Source organism: Rhipicephalus sanguineus, chromosome 1, assembly GCF_013339695.2.
Source record: "Rhipicephalus sanguineus isolate Rsan-2018 chromosome 1, BIME_Rsan_1.4, whole genome shotgun sequence".
Classification (NCBI taxonomy): domain Eukaryota; kingdom Metazoa; phylum Arthropoda; class Arachnida; order Ixodida; family Ixodidae; genus Rhipicephalus; species Rhipicephalus sanguineus.
Genome location: NC_051176.1, coordinates 268,850,521 through 268,876,899, shown reverse-complemented (window position 1 = coordinate 268,876,899; position 26,379 = coordinate 268,850,521). Strand labels below are relative to the sequence as shown.

The window sequence follows — 26,379 nt, the reverse complement described above, 5'->3', positions numbered from 1 at the left end:
TTTGTCAAGTTCGTTATATTCAGGTTTAACTGTAATATAAGAGCTTTTCTACAGCCAGCTTCTGTTTTATTTAGGGATGGTATACTTTATCGTGGCTTGATGACCAGGATGTAATCACGTGGGAGCAGCACACTGGGGCATTTCGACGCTTGTTCCGGCTCATTCAGTCAACTGCTGTTCTGCTACATTGGTCGTTACAATATACAGCATCATAAGAGGCGATTGAGCAAGCCTCTTATGCTCTTTAAAGGGGTCACTTCAGAGCCCACTTCAGAGCCCCTTTAGATCCCCTGCACCAAGAATGTTCATGTTCACTGTTAATGCATGATACGAGTTGTGTGCTAATAATAAAAATAATAACGAAGCTGTTCTTATTCCCAGCTCCTTACGTGAAAGATGAGTCCTGTGTGGATGCCAAGTACCTTGCCTATTGGGTGATGCCTCCACCAGAGGTAAGCTCTTGCACAGTGTAGTGTTGAAAGGTTACTTAGGGCACCTATAAGATGATGCCCTTAAAGCAAGTTTGTCGTTATATAGTGTTAAGGCTCTTGCTTTATATTTTCTTACGTAGGCCTTGCTAATATACTACCTCCATGGCATGTACTTCCCCTCAGATTCTATGCCTTGTTTGGCAGCCACTGAAAAACTGTGCTATTTTGTCAGCACGACTGTTTCCAATGGCTTGATGATCGCGCTAAAGTTTGGAGAAGTTCACTTGTAGAGGTGCAGCATTGATAGCAGAAGTGGTGTTGAACATCTCTTATTTATGCATAGTACATTGCTATATCATTGCACGGCATTTCCAAGGGGTATTACTGCTTTTCTATACGGACAATAATTCCATATACCACTCTTCAGTTCTTCAATACATCTGGTTTGACTGAACAAGATTTTCAAGCCTCTACAAATGCATATGCAGAACTGGAAAAGCCCAGTAGCAAAGGGTGACACCAGTGCGTAGTGCTGGTTTCTCTCCTTTGTTTACTCTACTTTTCTCAGGCCTCATCGTATCATCCATTTCACTTCCCCATCTGTTAGTTTGCCTTCTTCTTTTTATATCTTGGTTTATGCTCTGAGGACCTCACGCCAAAATCCTTTTTGTTTTCTCTTTCTCTTTTTTTTTTTTTTTTTTTTTTTTTTTGTCGATCAAGCAGTGCACAAAAGCAAAGTTCATTAGACTCATGCCGATGGTCGTTTGTGTAGTGCTTCAAAAAGTTAAGTGGTGTTATGCCCCAGCACAGCGGCTGAGCGGCCACCATGCCGCCGACTTTCCGGGAAAAAGGGATCCTGGGAAACAGAGTCATCGCCCAGCCGGCACCGACAACTGACGCCAGTCGTAACTCTTCAACCCTGCCCAACAGCTGAAGGCAGCATCCTGGGGGGGAGGACGGAGGAGACAGGCCATGGCGCACTCAACGCCTGCGAGGGAAAAAGGGCGCGGCTGGGAAGACGATGGCCCGGCTAGCAAGGGGGGCGGCCCGACTTCAAAGGAGAGAGAGACCGGGCAGCGCCTGCTGAGAGAGGACGACGCAAGAGGCTGCTCCAGTTTTGGAAGGCCGTGCCGGCCAGTTGAGAAAGAGGCCCCAGCCGACGATGTCTGGCTGGCAGGCTTGTGGTCGGAGTTTTCAAAACATGTAAATTCTGTACATAAAGTCTTTTCATCTTTCCTCTGGCTCTCATGACGGCTTCAAGCACGACATCCACTCGTGGTCCCACATCCACGCTACCCGAGTCGCAACCGCGGTGACAGCAAAAAGGGTACCACGGCCCGTATCCTAAGCTGGGCACCGGAACCGCGACCCCAGACGCAACAGTGGCTGGCAGCTTATGGGATTCGCCTGCGTCGGCTACATCGAAGTGGTGAGTGCCGAGTGTTTGCTCTTCTTTTCGCCAGACTCACTAGCGCAGACGGTCGGTAGTGAAGTAGGGTGATTTTGGGTAATTTTGCTTCGCAGACCAAGAATTGGGTGGCTTGTAGACTAAATTACCTGGAAAGAGAAACACTGTGCATCTCTAAGATGGACAAGTTTAAAGTCCAAGAACTCCTCGAAATTTGTCAGGAGCTAAACATTTCAGTTGGCTCGGTAAGACGGAAAAAGCAGATTTTGGAGCTTTTAGAGAAGGAGGAGGTGAGCTTAGAGGAGGCCAGTGAGGCCAAAGAAGCCTTTGGAGAAAAGAAAGAGCGTTTAGCTCGCGAAGAGAAAGAGCGCTTAGCTCGCGAAGAGAAAGAGGAGCGTTTAGCTCAGGAAGAAAGAGAGGAGCGAGTAAGGAGGGATCGCGAAAACAAAGAACATGAAATCCGACTGAAAGAACTTGAGCTTCGCATATTGGCGGGAAATCGAAGTTCAGCGGGCAGTGAATCAAAGATAAAGGATCTAATCCACACCTTCAGGGTGGGTGACGACATCGCAATGTACCTCGTGCATTTTGAGAGGGCGTGCGAGAATGCAGGTTTCAGTAGGGAGACTTGGTCACAAAAACTGATATGCCTACTACCGTGCGAAGTTTCCGATGTGATTGCAAGGATGAGTAAGGAGGACTCCGAGGTGTATGACCGGGTCAAAGCTGCATTGCTACGCAAATATCGCCTATCGACAGAGGCCTTTCGCCAGCGCTTCAGGTGCTCAAAGAAGGGCAACGAATCTCATCCAGACTTTGCCTACCAGATTAGAGCTAACTTCGAAGAGTGGCTCAAAAGCGCGCAAGTATATGGCAACCATGACAAGGTTATTGAGCTCATGGTACTTGAGCAATTTTACAGGGGAATTCCAGAGGAGGTAAGGCTTTGGGTTCAGGATAAGATGACAGACGTAGACACAAACAGAGCGGCAGAGCTCGCCGAAGATTACTGCTCGCGCCGTAATCTCCGCAGTATACCGCGAACATCGGAAAAAAGCGAAAAACCAGGAAGCTGGTCAGGTAATCAGGGAGGCAAGAGGTTTGCCCGTAATAGCTTGAAGCCCGAAAATTCGAAGTTATCGGAAACACAAGAGAAGAACAATGAAGGAATTAAGGCGGCACCAGGTTCGAAGGCGCCTGCTGACATAACGCATGCCTTAGAAGCGCGGAAGCCCGTTATTTGTTACAGCTGCGGCGAGAAGGGCCACATGGCCAGGAGCTGTAAGAAGCAGGTGGCATTTGCCACAATTCAGGAATCGGAGACTAGCCTGCAGCTCTTGAAGCCTTATTTGAGGCAACTCTCAGTGAACGGCCGAATGCGCAGTGTTTTAAGGGACTCGGCGGCCACCATGGATGTCGCGCATCCAAGTTGCGTATCTCCCGAACACTACACAGGAGAGTGCGCCTGGATTCGGCAAGTGGCAGAAAAGCAAAGTGTCTGCCTACCCATAGCGAGGGTTGTAATCGAGGGCCCTTTCGGCCAATTGCACACGGAGGCGGCAATTTCTGCCAACCTTCCCGAGAGCTTCCCCTACTTATTTTCAAATAAGTCGGAGGAAATACTAAAGAAACGTGGACAATCATTTGCCACCGAGGTAGCTTGCATGGCACTTACCCGTTCGAAAGCGCGCGAGCTGACGCAGCAGCTGAGCAGCGCACCGCTTGAGGAGCAGACGCCTGAGATCAGAATAGGAGAACCTGAGGCAGCTGCGACGGGGAACGAATCGGCCATGCGAGCTGCCGAACAGGAAATGTAGGCTATGGTCGACGAAAGGGAGGAGCCCTCGGTAACGCACGAAAGTGAGGATATAATGACGAGCTCGGTGTTAACACCCGCATCCACTAGTTGGTGTCGATTGGCCAGAATCGACCGGGCAAAGTTAGTAGCCGATCAAAAGGCGGATCTTGCACTTTCTATGCTGCTAGAGGCCATAAATAAAGAAGGCATCTCTAGAAAGAACGTGTCGTTCTACACCCAAAACGAGGTGTTGCATCGCAGGTATGAGAACGCAAGAGGGCAGGTCTACAACCAACTGGTAGTTCCACTAAATTATCGGCGGCACCTTCTCGACCTGGCCCACAGCAACGCTTGGGCGGGCCACTTAGGTATAAAGAAAACAAAAGCTTAGCTTGCTCAGGAGTTCTACTGGCCCGGGTGCTGGAAGGATGTGGAGATGTTTGTCCGTGAATGCGACACTTGTCAGCGGATAGGTAAATCAACGGACAAGTGGAAAGCACCAATGAAGTTAGTGCCAGTAATCACAGAGCCCTTCCGTCGGCTCGTGATTGACATCGTGGGGCCTCTGCCCCCATCGAATTCAGGGTATCGGTACGTCCTGACCACTCTGTGTGTTGCCACCAAGTTCCCGGAGGCCATTCCACTGAAAGAGTTGAGTTCTGCATGCGTTGTGGACGCGTTGTTGTCTATTTTTTCTCGAGTAGGATTCCCCTCGGAGATACAGTGCGACAACGGAAGCGTATTTACAAGCTGCCTTACGACTACATTCTTGGAACGTTGCGGGATAAGGGTCGCGCATAGCTCTATTCACCACCCACAATCGAACCCTGTGGAGCGCATGCACTCGGTTATGAAGCGCGTTTTGCGAGCTTTGTGCTTGGAGCATAAAAGAGACTGGGAGGGATGTATACCAGCAGCAATGTTTTCTCTGAGGTCAGCCCCACATGAGAGTACGGGTTTCAGTCCGGCTGAACTTGTCTACGGCAGGAACTTGAGAGGTCCGTTACACTTGATACGTGAGTCATGGACTGGATATGGGGAGGACCCCAATGTTGTTTCCTACGTACTGGATTTGTTAGGACGACTGGGGAAAACACGCGAAGTGGTGGAGAGCAACATGCGCGCAGCACAGGCCCTTTCCAAGGCCCGTTATGACAAGTCGGCCCGGAAGCGCGTCTTTAAGGTAGGCGATGAAGTAATGCTGTTGCGCCCTTGCAGAAAAAACAAGCTGGATGTACAATGGGAGGGGCCGGCGACAGTAATATCAGTACTTTCGGACACCAACTACGAGGTAAAGTGGGGCCGGAAATGCCCCAAAGTATACCACAGTAACCTCATGAAACCCTACATGCGACGCAGGGCAGTAGTAAACCTTGCACTCAATGTTCCGGATGATGAGGGTGGGGAAATCCTTTGTCTTTCCGACAGCAAGGTTAGCGGTACAGTCTCAGGCGGGGTCGACACGGGGAGCGCTCTGAGTGAGGATCAAAAGGCGGATTTAGGGCGATTGGAGCAGGAATTTGCTACCGTTTTCTCCGAAAAGCCAGGCAAAACGGACTTGATTAAGCACGACATTGAACTGAAAGTTAACAAACCGGTCAGCTGCAAACCATATCGGGTGTCGCCTAGGCAGAGAGAGATACTGGAGGCCGAAATTCGCCACATGATTGACCTAGGTGTTATCATTGAGGCAGACAGTGATTTCACCTCGCCTTTGATTTTAGTGGAGATTCCGGGCAGAGATCCACGGCCGTGTGTAGACTACCGCCGCTTGAACTCAGTGACGGTCGACCAGACCTAAACTATCCCTAACCTTGAAGAGAGAGTAGAGACCGTGTCCAAGGCCAAGTATATTTCTACGTTAGACCTTGTTAGGGGATATTGGCAGGTGCCTTTGACAGAGCGCGCGAGTCGGTACGCTGCTTTCATCTCACCCATAGGTACCTTTCGTCCTTTGATGATGAGTTTTGGACTCAAGAACGCGCCGTATTGTTTCAGCCGACTGATGGACAGGGTTCTCCACAGGCTAGAGAAATTTGCGCTGCCTTACCTAGACGATGTGGCGATATTTTCGGACAAATGGGAGGACCATGTTGAACACCTTCGGACTGTTCTAGAAAGGATCAAAAGTGCAGGTCTTACCGTGAGGAAAGAGAAATGTCATTTGGGTTGTGCGGAGGTAAGCTATTTAGGGCACGTTGTGGGAAACGGGCGTCGTCGACCGTCCGAACTCAAAGTGGCCGCGGTGGTCGGTTACCGCCGTCCCAGCACCAAGACCGAGATGAGAGCATTCCTCGGCCTCACAGGTTACTATCAGCATTACGTTCCAAATTATTCAGACATTGCCAGCCCCTTGACAGATAGCTTGCGTAAGACCGAACCGGTGAACATTCGATGGGACGCGAAGAGGGAAGCCGCTTTTCAGAAGCTGAAGCACGCCTTGAGTGACCAACCCGTTTTGAGGGCGCCGGATTTTGCAAGACCTTTCGTTATTCAGTGTGACGCGAGCGAACGCGGTTTGGGAGCAGTGCTCTGTCAGACAGACCAGAATGGAGAGGAGCGACCCGTTTTGTACTTGAGTCGTAAATTAAACGTCAGGGAAGAAGCTTATAGCACCTCAGAGAAAGAATGTGCTTGCATTGTTTGGGCCGTGCAAAAGCTGGGGTGCTATGTTGCTGGATCTAGGTTCACCATAGAAACCGATCACTCTCCACTAACCTGGCTACACCAAATGTCACCTAAGAATGGCCGGTTGCTCAGATGGAGCATAGCGCTGCAGCAGCACAATTTCGAGGTGCGCTATAAGAGAGGTGGCCTTCACACAAACGCCGACGGATTAAGTCGTGCGTTCTAAATCGGAGGGAGGCGCGGAATGAGGTCACGATTATTTTCTTAGTGTAATTTCTTTTCTAGCTTGATATAATAATGGTGTAGTTGTGTTATTTTCTTTATTCTTTAGAGTAGTTGTGTGTTTCTTTATGTAGTTGTGTTAGTGTAGGACGCAGAAAAACTTCACCGACTTCATCGTTTTCGGAAGCTCTGCAATTTGCTTGTTTAGCTTTATGATAAAGTTCGCTTGGTTCCAAATGGAATTACGTGTGAAGGAGTTACGGGACACTTGTCCAGATTAGTGTGCACATTGTTTCTTTTGGGGTTTACTCGGTTTTAAAATCGCCAGTCAGGAGAATGTTTTGTAGAAACTGGGGTCTGGCGATAAGAGGGGTGTGCACGTGGCGCTTGTCGCATTGTGTGTGGCTGACAAAGGTCGTTTCTTGGAGCTTGTCACCCACTTTCACTGAAGTCGTGCACAGAGTCCTGTCCTTGGAGGGGCCATCCAGTTCGACAGACCCCTTCGGGATAGCAAGAACCCTGACCGGAACACCGCGGACATCGATCCGGCCGTGCTGCATGGGGCAACTCGACCTCCCGATGGATCATCTGGCGGCGGGGGTGCTGTTATGCCCCAGCACAGCGGCTGAGCGGCCACCATGCCGCCGACTTTCCGGGAAAAAGGGATCCTGGGAAACAGAGTCATCGCCCAGCCGGCACCGACAACTGACGCCAGTCGTAACTCTTCAACCCTGCCCAACAGCTGAAGGCAGCATCCTGGGGGGGAGGACGGAGGAGACAGGCCATGGCGCACTCAACGCCTGCGAGGGAAAAAGGGCGCGGCTGGGAAGACGATGGCCCGGCTAGCAAGGGGGGCGGCCCGACTTCAAAGGAGAGAGAGACCGGGCAGCGCCTGCTGAGAGAGGACGACGCAAGAGGCTGCTCCAGTTTTGGAAGGCCGTGCCGGCCAGTTGAGAAAGAGGCCCCAGCCGACGATGTCTGGCTGGCAGGCTTGTGGTCGGAGTTTTCAAAACATGTAAATTCTGTACATGAAGTCTTTTCATCTTTCCTCTGGCTCTCATGACGGCTTCAAGCACGACATCCACTCGTGGTCCCACATCCACGCTACCCGAGTCGCAACCGCGGTGACAGCAAAAAGGGTACCACGGCCCGTATCCTAAGCTGGGCACCGGAACCGCGACCCCAGACGCAACAGTGGGAAAACTTATGAACATCACCCAATACAAGAAAATCCCAGCTAGGCTGAATATTTCCAACGTAATTTTTGTGTCTTGTGCGGTGAAGCTATCTGTAGTGTTTTGGAAACGTTCCTATATATGAGGAAGTGCTGCTCCGATGTTGCTTTGCACCTTTATAAAAAGCTTGGCAGCGTCTTGAATATCCTTGAATCTTTCTTTATGAAACCGCTATGAACTCTGTTCAAGTACAGTAGACTCTCGTTGAACAGAACCTGAAGGGACCAGGAAAATGTGTTGCAGAATCCAAATACGAAAGCAGTCGTATTAGGGGCAGTTGTTTCGTTTAAGTTCGGTCTAAGAGATTTCCATTTACTGAGAGTCTACTGATTTGAGACAGAGCAAATACCGAGTAGTACAGTAGAACCCCGCTGATACGTTTTTGAAGGGACCGTAGGAAATAAACGTAAGAGACGGGAAACGTAAGAGACGAAAAACAGGAAAAACGGCAAAATATTTAGTGGTACAGAATTTTATTTCAATTCTTACGAGCAGCACGAAAATTGGCGCGCTCAGCCGCGATCTAGTCGATGGATAGAAACGCGGAGCTAAGGACGGCCTCATCCACAGAAATGTAATCAACGTATGTGATTTTTTTAACACCAACAGCTGTAGGCATGAAAGAACTAAGCACACGCAATCACGACCAGCGCGGCGAGTCCGACCGCGAACCGCACGCACGACCATGCGAGCTCCAACCAGCTCGAACTCCTCCCGTTCTCCGACAAATAACGATGATGATGAGTCTACGCCAACGCGATGGCAGAAGTGAATGCCAATCTCGAAGGCCTTGCTTTCGCAAGCAATTACGTCATACACGCCATCTTTGTGCAATGCAAATCTCAAAGGTTATGCTTTTGTCAATAGTAAATGCCAATCTCGAAGGCCTTGCTTTCGCGCGCAGTTACGTCATAGACGCCATCTTTGCAATTTGAATCTCGAAGGCCATGCTTTTGTTTGCATCAATTGAAAGATTCTGTTGCTTGCGCCTCTCATGCGGCTAATATTACGGTCAAACGAGGCCAAGCTGCGTGAAAATGCACCATGGCCGCTCTCTTTGGTAGTCACTCGGTCGGCTCCGAGCGCACTTCGCGACGTATCATACGGGAACGGTCCGACAGCTCTCTTTGGTAGTCACTCGGTCGGCTCCGAGCGCACTTCGCGACGTATCATACGGGAACGGTCCGACAGTTACGACGTAACAGCGGGGTTCCCAATACATTGTATCCTATGGGAGCTATGCCGGGACTGGCGGAAAACGACGTAACAGCCGGGAAAACGCAGCAGTGAGGAACGTAACAGCGGGGTTCTACTGTATTGTGGTACTATTCGATAATATTCGCTGTGTATCTAATTTTAGGGTCTCAAAGAAATATTTCATATTTCCTCTTTCAGTCTCTATGTACAGTAATATGCTTAATGCTTGTTTCTCCTGCACACATATGGGAGAAACAACGATCAGTGAGTTTTATACTATCATGCAGGTAGGTAGAATTAATTAATTAAAAGCTCATTTCCTCTTTGCTTGCCAACTGCTTATGGCAGCGGCTGTGGGTGTCTTGTTAAGGGGGCCCTGCAGCGTTTTTTCGTCTATATTCTGCAGTGCTGGAGTGTGTGTAGTGCTGAATACTTAGATGAATGCAAAAAGAATTATCGAAATTGGTGCACGGTAATGGAAGTTATTAGTCTTCAAACTTCAAAATCCCAGCAGACGAGCAAAAATTGTCCCTTTCACATTTCGCTCTCCCACTGATGTCAGATTGGCTCCAATCACCGCGCGCCTCTCCGACAAATAACGATGATGATGAGTCTACGCCAACGCGATGGCAGAAGTGAATGCCAATCTCGAAGGCCTTGCTTTCGCAAGCAATTACGTCATACACGCCATCTTTGTGCAATGCAAATCTCAAAGGTTATGCTTTTGTCAATAGTAAATGCCAATCTCGAAGGCCTTGCTTTCGCGCGCAGTTACGTCATAGACGCCATCTTTGCAATTTGAATCTCGAAGGCCATGCTTTTGTTTGCATCAATTGAAAGATTCTGTTGCTTGCGCCTCTCATGCGGCTAATATTACGGTCAAACGAGGCCAAGCTGCGTGAAAATGCACCATGGCCGCTCTCTTTGGTAGTCACTCGGTCGGCTCCGAGCGCACTTCGCGACGTATCATACGGGAACGGTCCGACAGCTCTCTTTGGTAGTCACTCGGTCGGCTCCGAGCGCACTTCGCGACGTATCATACGGGAACGGTCCGACAGTTACGACGTAACAGCGGGGTTCCCAATACATTGTATCCTATGGGAGCTATGCCGGGACTGGCGGAAAACGACGTAACAGCCGGGAAAACGCAGCAGTGAGGAACGTAACAGCGGGGTTCTACTGTATTGTGGTACTATTCGATAATATTCGCTGTGTATCTAATTTTAGGGTCTCAAAGAAATATTTCATATTTCCTCTTTCAGTCTCTATGTACAGTAATATGCTTAATGCTTGTTTCTCCTGCACACATATGGGAGAAACAACGATCAGTGAGTTTTATACTATCATGCAGGTAGGTAGAATTAATTAATTAAAAGCTCATTTCCTCTTTGCTTGCCAACTGCTTATGGCAGCGGCTGTGGGTGTCTTGTTAAGGGGGCCCTGCAGCGTTTTTTCGTCTATATTCTGCAGTGCTGGAGTGTGTGTAGTGCTGAATACTTAGATGAATGCAAAAAGAATTATCGAAATTGGTGCACGGTAATGGAAGTTATTAGTCTTCAAACTTCAAAATCCCAGCAGACGAGCAAAAATTGTCCCTTTCACATTTCGCTCTCCCACTGATGTCAGATTGGCTCCAATCACCGCGCGCCTCTTACAGAGGCATGCCGGAAGTGCCCGAGGACTCTCCTCGTGGATGGATGGATGGATGCTATGAGCATCCCCTTTATAATGGGGCGATGACATGTGTGCCACTAGGCTCAACGAAAAGAAAACAAAAAAAAAACTTTTTTTTTTTTTTTAAGTTTGCCTAATGCCCTTTCTACTTCAATTAATTATATCTTACCATAGAAAAAAAAAAAAAATGCACAGACCAGCTTTCCGCCCCTTACAGCAGAATGTCCTTGTTTTTCCCACTATTTATTTTTGTCCTTTCTCTCTACTTTTCTGCCATCAATACTTTAACCGTCTCTTACTTATTTCTATCGCGGACATGTTCAGCTTTCCATTGTTGTCTTTAAAGCCCAAAGCTTCATGTAGGCTCGTGCCCTAACATACACCTTGGAGGATGTCTCCACATTCAATCAGAATGTGGAGATCGTGGTGGCCGTTGTCCAGTGCACCTAGCATCGTTTTGCAATTGTTTTCAGAATTTCATATTTAAAAACGGAACCTGTTTCGTATCTGAGAAAGTATAAAGAGTACTTTTATAATGTTTAGTGCACAATAGTGTGGCCTAGCCCATTTGAATATTACACGCGACTTGTTGCGTCAAACCAATCAAAACGCCTGGCCAATGTCATCACTCCCACGCGGTGAAACGTCACTTCCGATCACAAAAATAGCCGTTGTGTGTTGCTCTAGTCCGAAACCAATGTGGTTTCTCCGTTGAAGTTAAATTATAACAGCTTTGTTTTTCGTGTTGCCGTTTGCACAACGATATTGGTGCATTCCACAGTTCCAGAGGAAGCAATGAAAACGACGCGCTTAATTTGTGTTGCAGGGCCCCTTTAAAAAAAAAAATTGCGGGCTCCTGCTACAGACAAACGATACTACAGGCATCACGCACACTGTAAAATGAGAGTGGAATAGATAGGAACAAACCTGAAAGTTTGCACAGTATGTTTTGGATACAGTAACCGAAATACATAATTACCGTATTTACATGTTTGTGGCATGCCCTTGTGTCTATAGTTTTTGAGAGTTCAAATTATGAAAATAAATGTGCACGTGAATGTAGTGTTCACCCAACTTTTTACCCATGGCATGCCCCTATGTTGATCAGAAAAGAAACTGAAACAAGCATAATTTACATATCTTCACAGAATGACTTTAAAATCGCTTCTGAATGGGCCTCAACTATGTACCAATTCAAGGGCCATTATTATGAGAAGCTCAATCAACATGGAATTGCTTAAAAAAGTCTGCAAGCTTTGTTTTTGTGGTCCAGATATTTTCCCGTTCCCATTCTCAGTGTGGAAATGTTTCTTGGTTGACATGCAGCCAAAAATCTTGCCCTATGTTTGCACCGCTTATGGACACAAGTCTCGGACATGTAACAGAGACCTGACACAGTTCTCTTGCAGCTATCTTCAGCATACAGGAGTGCAGTATGCTGGGCTAGTTACATATGTTCGTAAATGGGAAAACAGCACCAGAAGATGGTTCACAGAGCAAAGAGAAGAAACGCATAAGCACTGTTGCTAGCCTTCAGCATGCAGAATACAGTCGAACACGGATATATCGAACCCACATATATCGAATTTTCGGCTATATCAAGCTCGTAAATTATCCCCTTGAAAATCCTTTGTAAAAGTATATAAATTCGCACATCTATATCGAACAGTATTTTTACCTGCCATCGGATATATCGAACGCTGCGTAAGCTGGAAGGCGCACTTCGGCACTCGCTGAGCCCCGCGACCTCCGCGGCACCGCGCCTCAGCCGACACCCGAAACACTCGAAAAACGTGAGGGCAAGAAGGCTCTCACTGTACTCCTGCCGGGCGCGTTCTCCAACTTGTAGAACGGCTTTTCTCTCTCTCTCTCTCTTTCTCTTACGCTTTCCGCATTACCGTCGGCTCGGAGAGCAGGAACGAAGGAGCCGGCGGCCTCCTCCTTTCGTCTTTTCTTTCTTTTTTTTTGTTGCTTTTTTGTGAGTTTTGATCAGCCAACCACAGCTCGCACCTTTCGTACATCGTTGCTGCCCTCGCAGGTAGCCCGGGCGCCCGGGTAGCCTTCGCCGGCATCGCGACTGATCGTGAGCGCTTTGTTGGCAGAGTTCACTTCCGTGAGTTGTCGCATACCACCGCATTCCTCTTTTGCGTGCGTGCTCCCCTGCGAGCTCAAAAACATCGCACTGAGGTTTCTGCTGGCCAACACGACAGCGAAACTGCAATTGCTCGACCAGGGCATCAAGTCCTTCAAGGTGGGTTGAAGGTTGACCTGCTTGGTGCCATTCAAATGGTGACGGGCGCCTGGCGAGACGTGAAGATGGACACAGTGGCCAACTGCTTCCGGAAGGCAGGCTTCGTGACGGCGGAACTTGCGGAAACCAGTGAAGACGGCGACGACAAGCGCATAGACGACGCATTTCACGAGTTGTCGTCCTTCTTCCCGGCTGCCGTTCCACCCGTGTCTGCGGACGATTTTGAGGAAGCAGACTGCAATGTTCAGGCTGTTGCGAACCTCGCTGACGAGGACATTGTAGCTGTGGTCGCAGGGACCCAGGATGCCCAGGCCGACAGCTCAAGTGGCGACGAAGATTGTCTGGACAAGGCGGCGGCCACATGCGCGTACTCCGCCGCTGAAGTGGAGGCAGCGTTCAGCTCGATTCGCCGTTTTTGCGGCAACATGGAGTGAACCGGGCTGTCGCACCTGGACAGCCCCGATAAGATCGAGGCCAGCGTCTTCAACTTCATTTCGAAGACGAAGAAGCAGGCCAAGATAAGCAATTTATTTTCGCCCAAATAAAACATTCTGTTGCATCGTGTGTGTGGAATTAGTTGTCATTCTTGAATGCTCCGATTGTAGGTGATCGTCCGCCACTGGTAAGGTCTCAGGGCCTGTATTTTTTTATATCGAATTTTTCATATAGTATCGAACTAATTCGCGATCCCCTTCGAGTTCTATATATCCATGTTCGTAACTGCTTTGATATCAGCTTTCATAGTGAAAATGGTGTGTCAGCATTTGTGCTTCATTGGGAACAGATATGATGCACAGAGGTTGCACTTGAGCACAAAATGAACCAGTGAGAACTCTCAACAAAGTGTCCGCCATCACCTTTTTTGTTATGGTGATAACTTTGTGTCTGATGCGTCTGACTGTAGGCTGTTGCCCACGTCGCGAAGGTGGTTTCGGTATACATACTACTGTACTACTACTGTACTGTATGATCGACGACTGATAATTCAGACTCCACGAGGAACGTAAATAAGTCCGAATTATCAAATGTCCGAAAAAACGAATGCGTCAGAAAATAAATGCTTTTATTGACACTTCAGTGTCGTGGTGGCCAAAAAAGGTTGTCAATGCGTTGCTGCACGCACTTCCGCTTACGCGCAACCAAGTCCGCCTGCATCTCCGCCAGTGTGATGTGATCGTTGTACGATGAAGAAAGAACAGCGAGGGCTCGAGACGAGGCCCGTCACGGTATTACACTACGCTGACGGGCCCCCTCACCATGGGCGTCGGCAGGATTTTTCCTTGGGGGGTGCAAACCCATGCTGCATCGCAGCTGGGGGAGGGGGCGAGAGCTGGCATATATACTCGGCGACAACTTTCCTTGACAGCACTGTGGAAGCTACAGAACCGAAGTGGATGCCTGCTACCGCGCCAAGAAATAGTACTTACGTTTACTGATAATTTTCTCGTTTTTCTTGCTGAAATAAATGTTGCTTTATTTATTATGAGACTGAAACAGTTGCGGGAAGTCGTAGGTAAAATACAGTTATTGTTCACCTCGCAAGAATGCCTTCCTTTTCTTTCCATTTCTTAGACAGCACCACCTTTTCAGCATGCCCGTTTTCCAAAGTAAACATGGCGTCCGTGACGTAGTGGGTCAGTGTGCGGCCGCAAACGCACCGTTTAGTTCTCCAAGAAAAATGTACTCGTAATATGACACTAAAATGTACTCTGAACAATCGAAAGTTCTCTCCCGTTCACATTCCCTTCACATTATTCGTGAATATTTTTTCTAAACGCGTTAACGATGCGAGCGAGCAAAACCGAAATCAGCCGCAAGCTGCCGTACTACTTGCGGAGCAACACGAATGTGCGGAAGCCCCGCCTCGTAGCCTTCGCTCCAATGTCAAGATAAGTTGTCGTCGAGTATAGCTAGGGTGGGGGGCAAGTGCCAGTGTGGCTTGAGCGGGGCAAGTGCCCCTTTTGCACCCCCCTGCCTACGCCCATGCCCCTCACACTTGCGATAGTATTGCGCTGACGGGCCCCGTCACTGTAGTCACTGTCTTAGCAAAACACTTTACCGCTGACACATTCGACAGAATGGCAGCGATAGCAGCAATAGCAGCGCAGTTAGGGACCCTAGCGCAGCGCGGGGATACAGGAACCGGAATGTAGGATGTTCGCGATGTCAATACGATTTCCCACAGTTGACCAGTGCCTCCAGAATCGGCATTTTCAATTACAAATCTCAGAGGCATAAAGTAGCAATCGAAATAAAGCCTCATAGATCACAATTTAGCTTTCGTTTCGATCTCTGAGGCCATACGTTGTATGGTATGGGTGCCGGAGGAGATAATGGCTGGCGATTCGGCGTGCGCGAAAGTCTCGGACAGGGTCCGGATTGTCAAATGTAGATCTGGCAGCTGTCCGAAATATTGGTCATCTTTACACATTACTTCTATGGGATCATCGGCGGTGCCGCGCGACTGTCCGAATTATCGGTGTCCGATTTATCGGTCGGCGGCTGTAACACACAGGCGATATTCAGAACTGTTTTATTAGGAATAAGGTGCCCATTAGATTTGTGTAAATACATTATTGAGCCCTGTATTTTGTGAGCTGCAAGGAATCATGAGCCTAATGATTCTATCCATTTGCAACAGAAGGTAGACTTCCCCATACACCTGCAACACCTAGGTTGTAAAACACGAGCATTATCAGGAAGGCTCTTTCTGATGCAGAATGCGTCAAAAATTTTTACAGCATGACTTCCAGCATTGAAGCATTTTCTTCAGCTTGCATTTTGTCTCGGGCACTGGAACTAAATCACCGAGAAAAGCCTCCTTGAATTATTTACAATTATCAAATTTACTGGGGAAGTATTTAAGTAGTGCTTCAAAGTAGCTCGAACCAATCATGTCGCTTAGTATTGTCATCTTTGCTTACAGCACAGACCCAATGAATATGGAAGGCCAATGCAGATGATGTACAATGTTGCCCAAGATTCATTCCTCACTCAGGATCTTCTAATGGAAATGGTAAGTTGTATTGCTGCATCTCACTGAAAACTAAACATTTAATTCCTTTATACACAGTTACAACGTGCCATTAAAACCAGGGCAATGGCTAAAAAGGGAGGCACTTTTTCTGTCGTACTCCAGACTGACTTGTGCCTTTTGTACCGTAGCTTTGGGCTGCTGCTGAGCTTGAAATGAAAGCAGTGGTGCAGCACCAATCCACTGTGAGAAAATGCAAAATCACCCATCCACTTATGTTCAGATGTATTGTGCTCATGGAATGAAATGTGTCAATTTAGGGTTAAGTTACGCATGCACTTTCATTTATAAACACAGTCTTCAGCAACAAGATGTAGTTATCTCAAGAAATCACACATACCATTTGGAATACTTGAAGTTTTAATGTCATTTAATTTTTTGAGCAGTACACATTAAATATCTCTGGTGATCCAGAGCTCTTAGAGCCGAGGTGTTGTTTTGGGGTTCATCAGGCATGTACAACAAAATCTTGGTGATATGAATCCTTGGGTCACGAAAAATATTTGTATCACCAAAAAACGTGAAAAACTATCATGCTAAAGCAATGGTAGAAAAGAAAACATTTATTTTTTTGTTCTCAGGGCTGCAGCAACCTTATAGACAGCTGTGAATGATTGCCAGTTTTTAGACGTCAGTGGTCATGCTGGTGCTCATTAATTATCAGATGCGTGCACTTGTGTGTAATTAAAGGACAAAATGTGCTGTGTCCAGTGACAGCTAGCTGCCCCTTCCCAATCTTAGTATATTTTTCCGTATGAGACGACTGAACTACGGTAAAAGTGACTTAGTGACCGATGTCGACTAAGGTCACCGGTTAGATTTCGTGCCTGTGAGGCCCACTCTTCTCGTTTAACATTGCGGCACAGCCGTATCTTCTGGGAATCCCATGCACAGTTTTTTTCCGTATGAGACGACTGAACTACGGTAAAAGTGACTTAAGCGTTCCGCATGCGATAGTCGAAGGCCAGAAAGTTTAGAACGGCTGTCCTTTGTTGTTGTCCTTTTTTATTTCGTGGTGGGGTTGGGGCTGCTTTTCGGAAGATATATGGCCATGCCCATACAATGGGGAGAATTGTTCAAAAAAAAAAAAAGAAAGAAAAGCGGCAAAGCTTGTGCTAAGTCGCGCGAGGCTTAAAGACAGCGAAGCTGGTCGATTCTCAAGTTTTCAGAAGGTTTTCGCTATGTTTTGCTAGGCATCACTAGGCTTTGTGCAGATGCAACAGGCGTGGCCCAATTCTATGCTTAGGAACTCTATGAAACCGGTTATAAGCTGAAGCGGTACTCTGCCGGATCTGAGCTGAAAGTTCTCGACCACATGCAGGCTGAGCATAAATTGGCGGCGATTTTGGATGTATTCCCTTCACCGCTTGGCATATTCTGGCTCCGCTCACCAGCGACACTTGGCAACAACCTCTTCGGCTCGACGTTTCTGAGCATATTCCAGCTTGGCGGCATGTTGTCGTTCTTTATACACGACTTTTTCTTCTGGAGTTCATTTAGGTCTACCCATGGCAAAGCAAAGGCGCAGCACACGCTCCCGACATAACTGCCGGTATAGCACGGTGATGACGAGTAGGCGCGGTGGAGCAGTCGTGCACAGTGTCTAGGCAGGTGGACAGAGCTTCACAAAGGTCACGGGTGATGCGCAGTTTGGCCTCGTTGCCATGGCTAAGCTAGGCGAGGTTTTCAACCAACGAGCACAGTTTTACAGATAGCTTAACAGCTGCGCTGTTGAAAAAAAAATTTTTTAAAGTGAAATCAACGTCATCTATAAGCAAGCGCACACACAAGTGCAATGGGTCCTCCAAGGTTTGTGCGCACCATCTCAGAGATTATGACACTCAGCTGAAGGGCGATGCTGACAACCAGCGAAACTGGTAGCGGGACGCGCATGCCAGTGATTCCGACACCCACACGTGATGGCCGTAACTTCCACGGCTGTGTGGGTGGCACCTGCTCACATCTGTGGGGCAGTGTACGATCATATCAAACGTTGCAGGTCGAAAATCGGTTCACAACAACCGTACTCTAGCACATTGTATGCGAATGGGCCTTGGTCAGGACCACAGAAAAATTGATATCGCTCTTAAATCCGTACAAGCCTGATCATATCACCAAGATTCTACAGCAGTGTGTTGTATTCCATGAAGGAGCTCCTAACAGGCTGCACATATTGAATTTCCTTCCTGAGCTTTTCTCTACTGCCACTGGGTGTGCAGCACATTGTGCTTATTGTTCACCATCATGTACTTGAAGCAGGCAACATTGGTCACAAGCCTGAAATGAGCTAGCATTCCCATGTGAGAGCAAAGAGAAAGAGCCGATCACTTAAAAGATGCCTTTTACGTGCAGACGCTCACCTTTCGACTGCATGTGGTCAATAAACAAACCATAATTTCATGAATGTGCAGTTTTATACAGACACAAGACAGAAGATACATGTCTTATCAGTATGTAGTATCGGAAATGCATACGAGAGCCAACCTTCGATTAACTTGCTTGAAAAAGAAATGAAATGCCTAAACAATTATCTCTAACATAGACCCACATATGTGGCTGATTGAGGGCGGCACTGCCAGTTATGAACATGTGCAGATAAGTTTTGTCTGCCTTTTTTCCCACCACAGTGCAGCCCTTCAATTTGTAGTCGATATTCATGCTGTATGGCCCTCTTCTCTTGCATCTTGTTTGCATGCCTGGTTGAGGCTTCGTACCGTGTTTCATGAGAAGATGTTGACTGCAAGAAAATTCAAATCATGGTCAGTGAACTGGGCTCATCATTGGCTGTTCTTACAAGAAACGCACAGATGAAGCCAGCTCAATTGTGGTGCAAAATGGGTTAAACTACAAACCAAGGCATTTTGGGGCAACTGATTCATACTGCTACTGCCAATTTATATGCATATCCTAAGTCCTAACATGCAGTCAGGCTGTGAGAAAACATGAAATAAGCTGTTCAAGAGCAATCAGCAGATTGTGTGAGGTTTAGGACGAACATGTATTCCACACTGACTTTCTGGCAATATTGTTTTGCAAGAAATCTTAAACACAGCCCACTACTCAAGCCATCCAAATCTGGAGGTGTTGTATGTGTATTCTAGGGGGAGGGGAGGGGGGGGGGGGGGAATCAGGTATCTTTATAAATGTGTTAATATGGCTATGTTCGAAGTAAAATAAATTTCTAATTTTATATATTCACAGTATTGGTCCTTGGGGAAGGGCAAAAGTAAGATCACCCTACCCATCTGTTGGAATTACAAGTGATTCTGCATTTACTATACACTGTAGACTAAACCATATTAAACTATTCACCCTTTTTCACAGCGCCTGCTGTCGGAGTACTATCGTGGATCACCAGATGCTCTCAACTTTTGCAAGGACTTCGAGCCACACAACATTAGCTACTGGGAGAAACTGAAACGCTCGCTGACATCCAAGCTTCCACGTGATCTGCAGGTCACGAGTGGCGACACACAAGGCCAAGCCGTTGATCACTTTTGGGAATTTGTGAAGGGCCTCATTATGCCGGTGTAATGGCAGTGTGTGCTTATGGAGCAGTCTTTGGACAACCCGAGCCACTGGTTTCAGTGCGCTGTTGCCTTGTAAAGTCTGCGGCTTTGCCAGAAATTTCCATTTTAAGCCTGTATTGCACACATGGCTTCTTGCAGTGAAGCTCTGTAGCTCCCTTGGGCAGGTAGGCTTTTTTATCTTTATTATGAAGTCTGCTGTTACAACCTCACTGTTTGACCACTTTAGCAGCAGTGCATAACTTGGAGCATCATCAATTTCTCTGCGATGTATGAAACTGGTGTCGCAACTGTTTGGTGTGATTTTAGTCCTGCCATGCAGCTAACGTAAGCTCCTGGTTGCCAAACTGTAAGCAGCCATCTGCCAGTTAGTGTAAATATATTCTCTGGAAGACGCTATAGTTCTAATTGCATCTGTCGAGCATTATGACTGCCTCTCTGTACATAATCTGAAAAAGAGGTGAAATCATTAGTATATGTCTTCAGAACAGTTAATGTGGCCCACTTACAGGCCTTCAATGTTTCTGTTCTTTCTTTTTTGCAGGGTGTAAGGCCTAGTGCTTTTAAATATTTTTTAGACACAATGTATGTCATGCTAGTTCCACTCTACTTGGAACAAAGGGCATACATATATTGTTTTTAGCCCATTATTTCAGTGTTCTTTATTCACTGGTTTCAAGCTTCATTTTAATTGTTTGCAAATTGTTTCTTGTAATTTAGAAAATGTTTTATGTCCTTGGCAGGTTTTTACAAGTACTGTCAATCCTTGTTTTCTTGTATATAGTTCATCTATACCAGAATTGCATATTTTTCTGCACTGTGGTAAGATGTCACAGCTCAAAACAAGTGCATCAGGTCTTGAAAGTGCTTACTTGCTCTCACAGCTTGAACATATTTTATGAGAAATATTTTAAAGTTTGTTTGCTGTTGCAAATAATGTGGAATGAGCTTTCGCAAGTCATCAAATCATTTGGTGTGTGTGTGCGTGTCAGAGTGCATGATTTGTGTGATCTTCTAGTGATGTGTACTGTGTTTGCAAGGATGGGTTATGGAAAGGGTAAGAAACGACAATACCGTATTTACTTGCGTAATGAAAACATCTTTTTTTTTCCCTGAAGAACCAAAGCAAGGTTGGGAGGTGCGTTTATTATGTGGGGTAAATCTTACAAAACTTTTTCGGGATGAGTAAAAAATGGGGTAATGAAAAAAAAGGTTGTAGCTTCACCTGAGCAAGGGCAAAGCAATGAATGTAGTAGCAACAGATTGGAATGTTATACAAATTAAGTCTAGCAGCTCACTCGTTCACAAAACATGGCTGCTGAAGTGAGTTAAGTGACTTTCGTGCTGTCTATGGCTTCAACACAAACTTTGCGATGAGAGCCCAGCACGTACTGAGCCATCTGCTGATTGTCTTTGACGATACAGGATAGAGTGGGCACGACTGGGAGTGGCCATGCCCGGTCAGTCAAAAGGCGCATTTACTGCCAAAGCCGCATAGGCACCCCTCCTATCTCTACATGACTTCGCACGACGAAAGACGGCCAGGGCATTTCCCCTCTGCTTGGGCCGTGATTGACAGCAGCCCTCGCACACTTTATCCACGCATAGAACATACAACGCACGGAGCAACGTTATCCATTTGGACTTTATACGAAACATCACGGCGAAGCCGATGGCAAAAATGCACCTGGAGTGTTCATATAATTGCTGTCGCAATAAAAGGAAGAGCGCTAGGGCGAGGAGGCACTACACGGCTGCTGCTCCTGTTGGCTGGTTATCAGCCGGATCACGTGAAGTGACAAAGCTACAGAGTGGACGTTTGCAGGTCTGCAGGGATCAAAGTTGGGGGTGCATTTATTACATGGGAGAGAAAAAAAAGTCAAAGTTTTGATTACTAAAGTTGAGGGTGTGTTCATTATGAGAGTAAATGCGGTACATTAAGTTACAATAATCTGTATTGCATGACTGGAACTGTAATGAGATGTTTCACGTAGCATAATGCAGTTGAACCTTGATATAATGAATATAGGTATCATAATTATCAATGTGATGTACTATTGAAGAAAGGATAACAGTTGATTAGTCCTTGTTTACTTCAGTTCAGTATTTTTATGCTAGGGCGAAACAAAGTGTGCAGCATTCAACACTGATAGTAAAAAATTTTTGTTTGCATGTGCTTCAAAATAAAGTCAACCGATTTTTTGGACATGCGTGATAATTCGGATGCTGAAGCTCTTCCATGACTCATTTTTTAAACTTTCTGCTCAGACTGTACATCCTAAACTCGGCAGCCTTACTTGAAGCCACAACCACAGCCATATTGACTCTCTTGCAATCTCGAGCCAGTGCCCTTGTTTGACAGTCCATTAATACCTGTTCCTTAATTATATAAGCAAGCACCCACCGCCTCCTGCCACTAAAACATCTTTAATATTTGCCTGTTTTCGACGTACTAGTGAGACAAACATAGTTTTGAACGAATCCCTAACCCAGTCCCCATAGAGCATAATGTGTTTACTGACCTCACCACAATGGTTTTTCATATGCTATGACTAGCGTTTTATGTGTATGCAGTCACTTTTATGCGCATAAAAGTAACTTGCACCACATTTGTGGTGTGGCTGATACCGCAAAGTGCTGCAAGAGATCTTCTGCCTCACCGGTAACCACAGAGACCAGTAACCAATGATTCCAACTTTGGCGCAAGTATGCAGATGTCTATACAGATAAACATTATGATTGCATGGAGGGGTGATAACAGCCGTCAATGAAAGTGCCAATATGACTTAATGCCGACTGCCATATCACAGTACACTCAAACCTTGATATAACGAATTATCGGTTATAACGAAGTAAATGAATAGTCTTGTCATAGCTACAGTGTTACAAATAAACGTTTATAATGAATTTTCGGATATAACCAAGTTATTTTCGTGGCAGATGTGACTTTGTTATAATGAGGTTTGAGTGTATGCGTCTACTATCTGCTGTGTAATGGTTGCGGTGTAGCACCGTTGTAAGCTCACTGCTCACCTTTAATAGGCAACAACCCAAGCACTCCTAAAGCTTATTGCTGTCCTAAAGCTTATCAGCAGTCAAGCGTAAGATCAGATGCACAAGATAGACTGCCAGCCACAACAGCAGAGTATGGATTCATGCGCGATGCTTTTTGTCTACAAAAAGTCAGTTAGCAATGGGGCTCCGCAATAGCAGTTCAATGTGACACATACGAGACCATGTTTGCATGTTTTTGCCAGTGGCTTGGCTTGGATGAGCTGCATTTGGCCAGTCAGTATGCCAATTCTGTGTGATAAAACTGTTAGCACAGTTGTGTAATTGTGGCAGTGCAAAGTGGGTATGCATATATATTGTTCCTGTGCCTCATAATGACAGAGCAAGGTGCCTGTAGGTCATCAAAATTTGCAGAAGAACCTTTACAGGCTTGTTTGAGACGCCCAAGTCGCATTCTTTAGCATATACATGGTCACAACTTTGATGTTATTTTTTTCCCAGTGTTTGTGTGCATGCCTAAAATGAATGTATTTTCACATCCTGTGCGATTTCATTATAACAAGGTTCAGCTGTATAACTTCTACGACAACAGCCCACACACTTTTACATTGTATAGTACAGTGGTCAACTCTCATGTCTATAACGCCGGAGCGTCGTGCTCAGAACTGCATGAGCGACATCTACAGCTTGAAACGGGCCACATCAGAGCATGCGCAGTGTCACTGATGCGCTCACCATGGAATTTCCGTCCTTGTTATCGCCGCGGCCGCGACAACTGATTTCGCCGTCAGAAGCACTGTCAACCGTATAGCGCCTAAAAAAATGAGTGCAATCACCGGATCGGCATGTTTTATACTGCGCACTTATTCGCGGTTTGCAGCATCATATCATACCGACAATGCGCCAGACAGTGGATAAACTTATAAGTGGACGCAAATCTGCTGCTGGGACAATGTGACCGCGAACGACAAATCAACACTCAGCATAGCTTTCATCGCGCGCTGACAACGGTTCGCTTCGTTTCCTTTTTTTTTCTCTTTTTTGTTTTTGTGATAAACTGTTGACAGCGCTTCCAACGGCCAAAGCAGTTGTTGCATTCACGGTGATAACCAACGATGGAAAATGCAAGGTAGGCGCATCAGTGGGGCTGCGCATGTTCAGAGGTGCCCCGTTTTCAACTGTAGATGTCGCTCGTGCAGTTCGGAGCACGACGCTCCGTCGTTATAGATATGAGAGTTGACCACTGTACATATAGCATGCAGTGATGGGTTTGCCATTGTGCTCTGCATGTCGAAAGGGCACAGCGCACCCCCCATCAGGATTACTGTCACTCATACATCGGAGATGCTGCATTTTTGGGCAGGTGCTTGTAGTGATAATAGACCAGCCCGTTTAGCTGCTTTGTGTTGTCATTATTTGTGCAGTCTATTGCACTGTTGATACTTTGCTTGAGTGTGCACCCTTCATGCATGTGAATGCGTACAATATGCATGATTCTAAAAGATGTGCTCATCCACAGAGCATAGTTTCTCAGTGTTTGAAGTTGTAGCATTTCGAACTTAAAACAAAGAAGATATTATTTTATGTTCAGAGTACAACTACACAATCTGTAGTGCGATGTGTTTTCTCAGCCTGATAATTACAGTTTCATTCTATTCATGCAAACATGGCAATATAATGTAGACTTGTTCGAAGGCAAAGAAATGCAACACTAATGGGTCAGCAATATTCTGTTGTATTGCTCTTTATTGTGTTTTTTATGTTTTTAGCATTTTTGAGGGGATTACAGTGTTTTGTAGCAGTCCTACATGAGCACATCTGAAACCTTGTCATTTTACATTTTATGCACCTAGAGAAAAGGCGACTTTATTTAATAAATATGAGTTTCTGCTCAACATGAATAATTGCTCTGGTTCCATGACCAAGCTTCTTATGCAAATTGTGACGAACAGAGCACCTCAGCCTTTCCCAAAAAACTTCATTGGCCTTTTTGGGAGTAATGAAGAGCATCATATTTTAACACATTTCACTGCAGCAGTGCTTTTCAAGATCCCATTTCTCGTGCTTTATGACCCACTGACAAGTCGCACTCCTTTGAAACTTTGGCTTGATAGCAAAGATGCCACTTGTGCACTACGGGAAACTTCGTGCACGGCTACACAGAGAAATCACTGCCGTCACTTGACCCACTTTGAAGTCAACATGATAAGCAAATGTGTGCAGCATTAAAAACAATTAGGAATGTGTGAATAACGAAGTTTGTGTTGAAATAGGATTAGACAGTGATAAGTGCATTTGCTGAAAATGGTGTGAACTGAATTGAGAGATTGAATTTTTCCCTAAAATTAAACAAAGGAATTTCTACATATTTATTTTAAGCTTCAGGCTAAGGCATGATGGAGGATTGGGAACTCCTGCAACAATGTAAACACAAACCAAGTCAATGTAAACACAAACAAAAGCCCAACTAAGAGATTTTTGTTTAATAATGCAGAACTCACTTTATAGAGGTTGGAAACCGGAGCTTAAAATAAGGCCTAAATAGGAGACAAGAACTTGAAGGGCAGTATGTATGTGATGTAACTTACCGAGCTAACCTTCACATGGACAGCACTTTTTTTTCTTGGTGACCACGTGATGGACTAGTACCGTTAAGCACTTAGCATTTGTGTGCCATGCATGGCAGTGTTAATGTAGTATGCCTGACAAGTGTGCACACAAGCTTGATGTGCATATGTAAACATCACTCTAGCACTGACTTCTAAGATGTACAGATCTGAGATGCCATGTTGGGTAAGTGAAGTTTTGGACAGTGAAGTGAAGCATGTAAAAATTGGATGGGGTTGTTTGGCAAGTTGGTAATAAATTTTAAGTTTGAATGTTTACATATTCCTAGAGGCAATGCTTTCTTGTGTGAGGGGTGAGTCACAAAGCTTGTCCTGTATCTTTAATGCATCAGCTTCTGACACATTTTGCTTTATTAAGAGTAAAGGAAGATCATCATCTTCATTGATACAGATATTCATGTTGCCACTGTATTGTGCATTCCATAACATTCTTTGCAATGATGAGTTTGAATGTGACATGTTCACTTTTTACATCTGACTGTCATTGTGTTTTTAATTATACATGGCACTATAAAGCGTGTTACGAAAAATAATATTTTAGGGCAAATGGGATGCCTAATGGTTCAAGCCAGTTCTCACGTGAACTTAGCTTGGCTGTAGCAAATTAAAAAAAAAATTATCCCCTTTGCTGGCTGTGTCATTATGGCATTCTGTTGCTAAGCGTTAGGGCACAGGATCAATTCCCAGAATATCAGTTGCATCTAAGTGGGGGAAAATGCAAAAATGTCCTTGTATGTTTTAGATTTAGTTGCACATTAACAAACCCAAAGTAGTGAAATTTAATAATAAGCATGCTGCGCGATAATCATATTGTGGTTTCACATGGAAAACCCCCAGAAAAAAATTTTTTTCTTAGCTGTCATATATTTAATCTCAATATCAGTGTGTTTAGTCAAAAGCAGCAGTATGTTGTGCCCTGCCAGGTATGGTGGAAATCCATCGTGTGTGTTTGAGATGTTGCATGTGACAAATAAAGTGTGGATACTGCAATTCTAAACATACAGAAGTTGTGGTCTGTCATACTGCTTGAAGAAGTACAATCTCAACAGAAAAAGCATAAGTGAGTGGTGGTCAAAGTAGTAAAATCGCAACATGTGGCACTGTTGTTCGCGAGCGCACTAGTGGCAAGTGCCAAGCACATTCCATTTTTCTAACACAGGGTGGCCAGCAGAAAGCGACCCATCTTAAAGCTGGCCGGTGAAATCACATCTCATGTGTTACTTTGCAGCATACTCATGTGGCCACCATGGCTGCGCACATGAACTTTTTTTTTAGTGCTGGCATTGCGAGCAGCAGTGTTTTTTGTACATCAGTTTCGAGTGAGATTAAAAAAAA

The 26,379-nt window shown here is 45.9% G+C and overlaps 1 protein-coding gene across 1 annotated transcript in view; it reads left to right on the top strand.

Moving 5' to 3' along the window:
- The window catches only part of LOC119378940 (MPN domain-containing protein), a 57,397-nt gene extending 31,556 nt beyond the window's left edge, over positions 1-25,841 (top strand). Inside the window, exons 12-14 of the mRNA XM_037648036.2 lie at positions 382-452; positions 15,771-15,860; positions 19,203-25,841. Coding sequence (XP_037503964.1) covers positions 382-452; positions 15,771-15,860; positions 19,203-19,412 — 371 coding nt within the window. The 3' untranslated portion in view covers positions 19,413-25,841. The remainder of the gene's footprint in view (positions 1-381; positions 453-15,770; positions 15,861-19,202) is intronic.
- Positions 25,842-26,379: the final 538 nt, after the last annotated feature.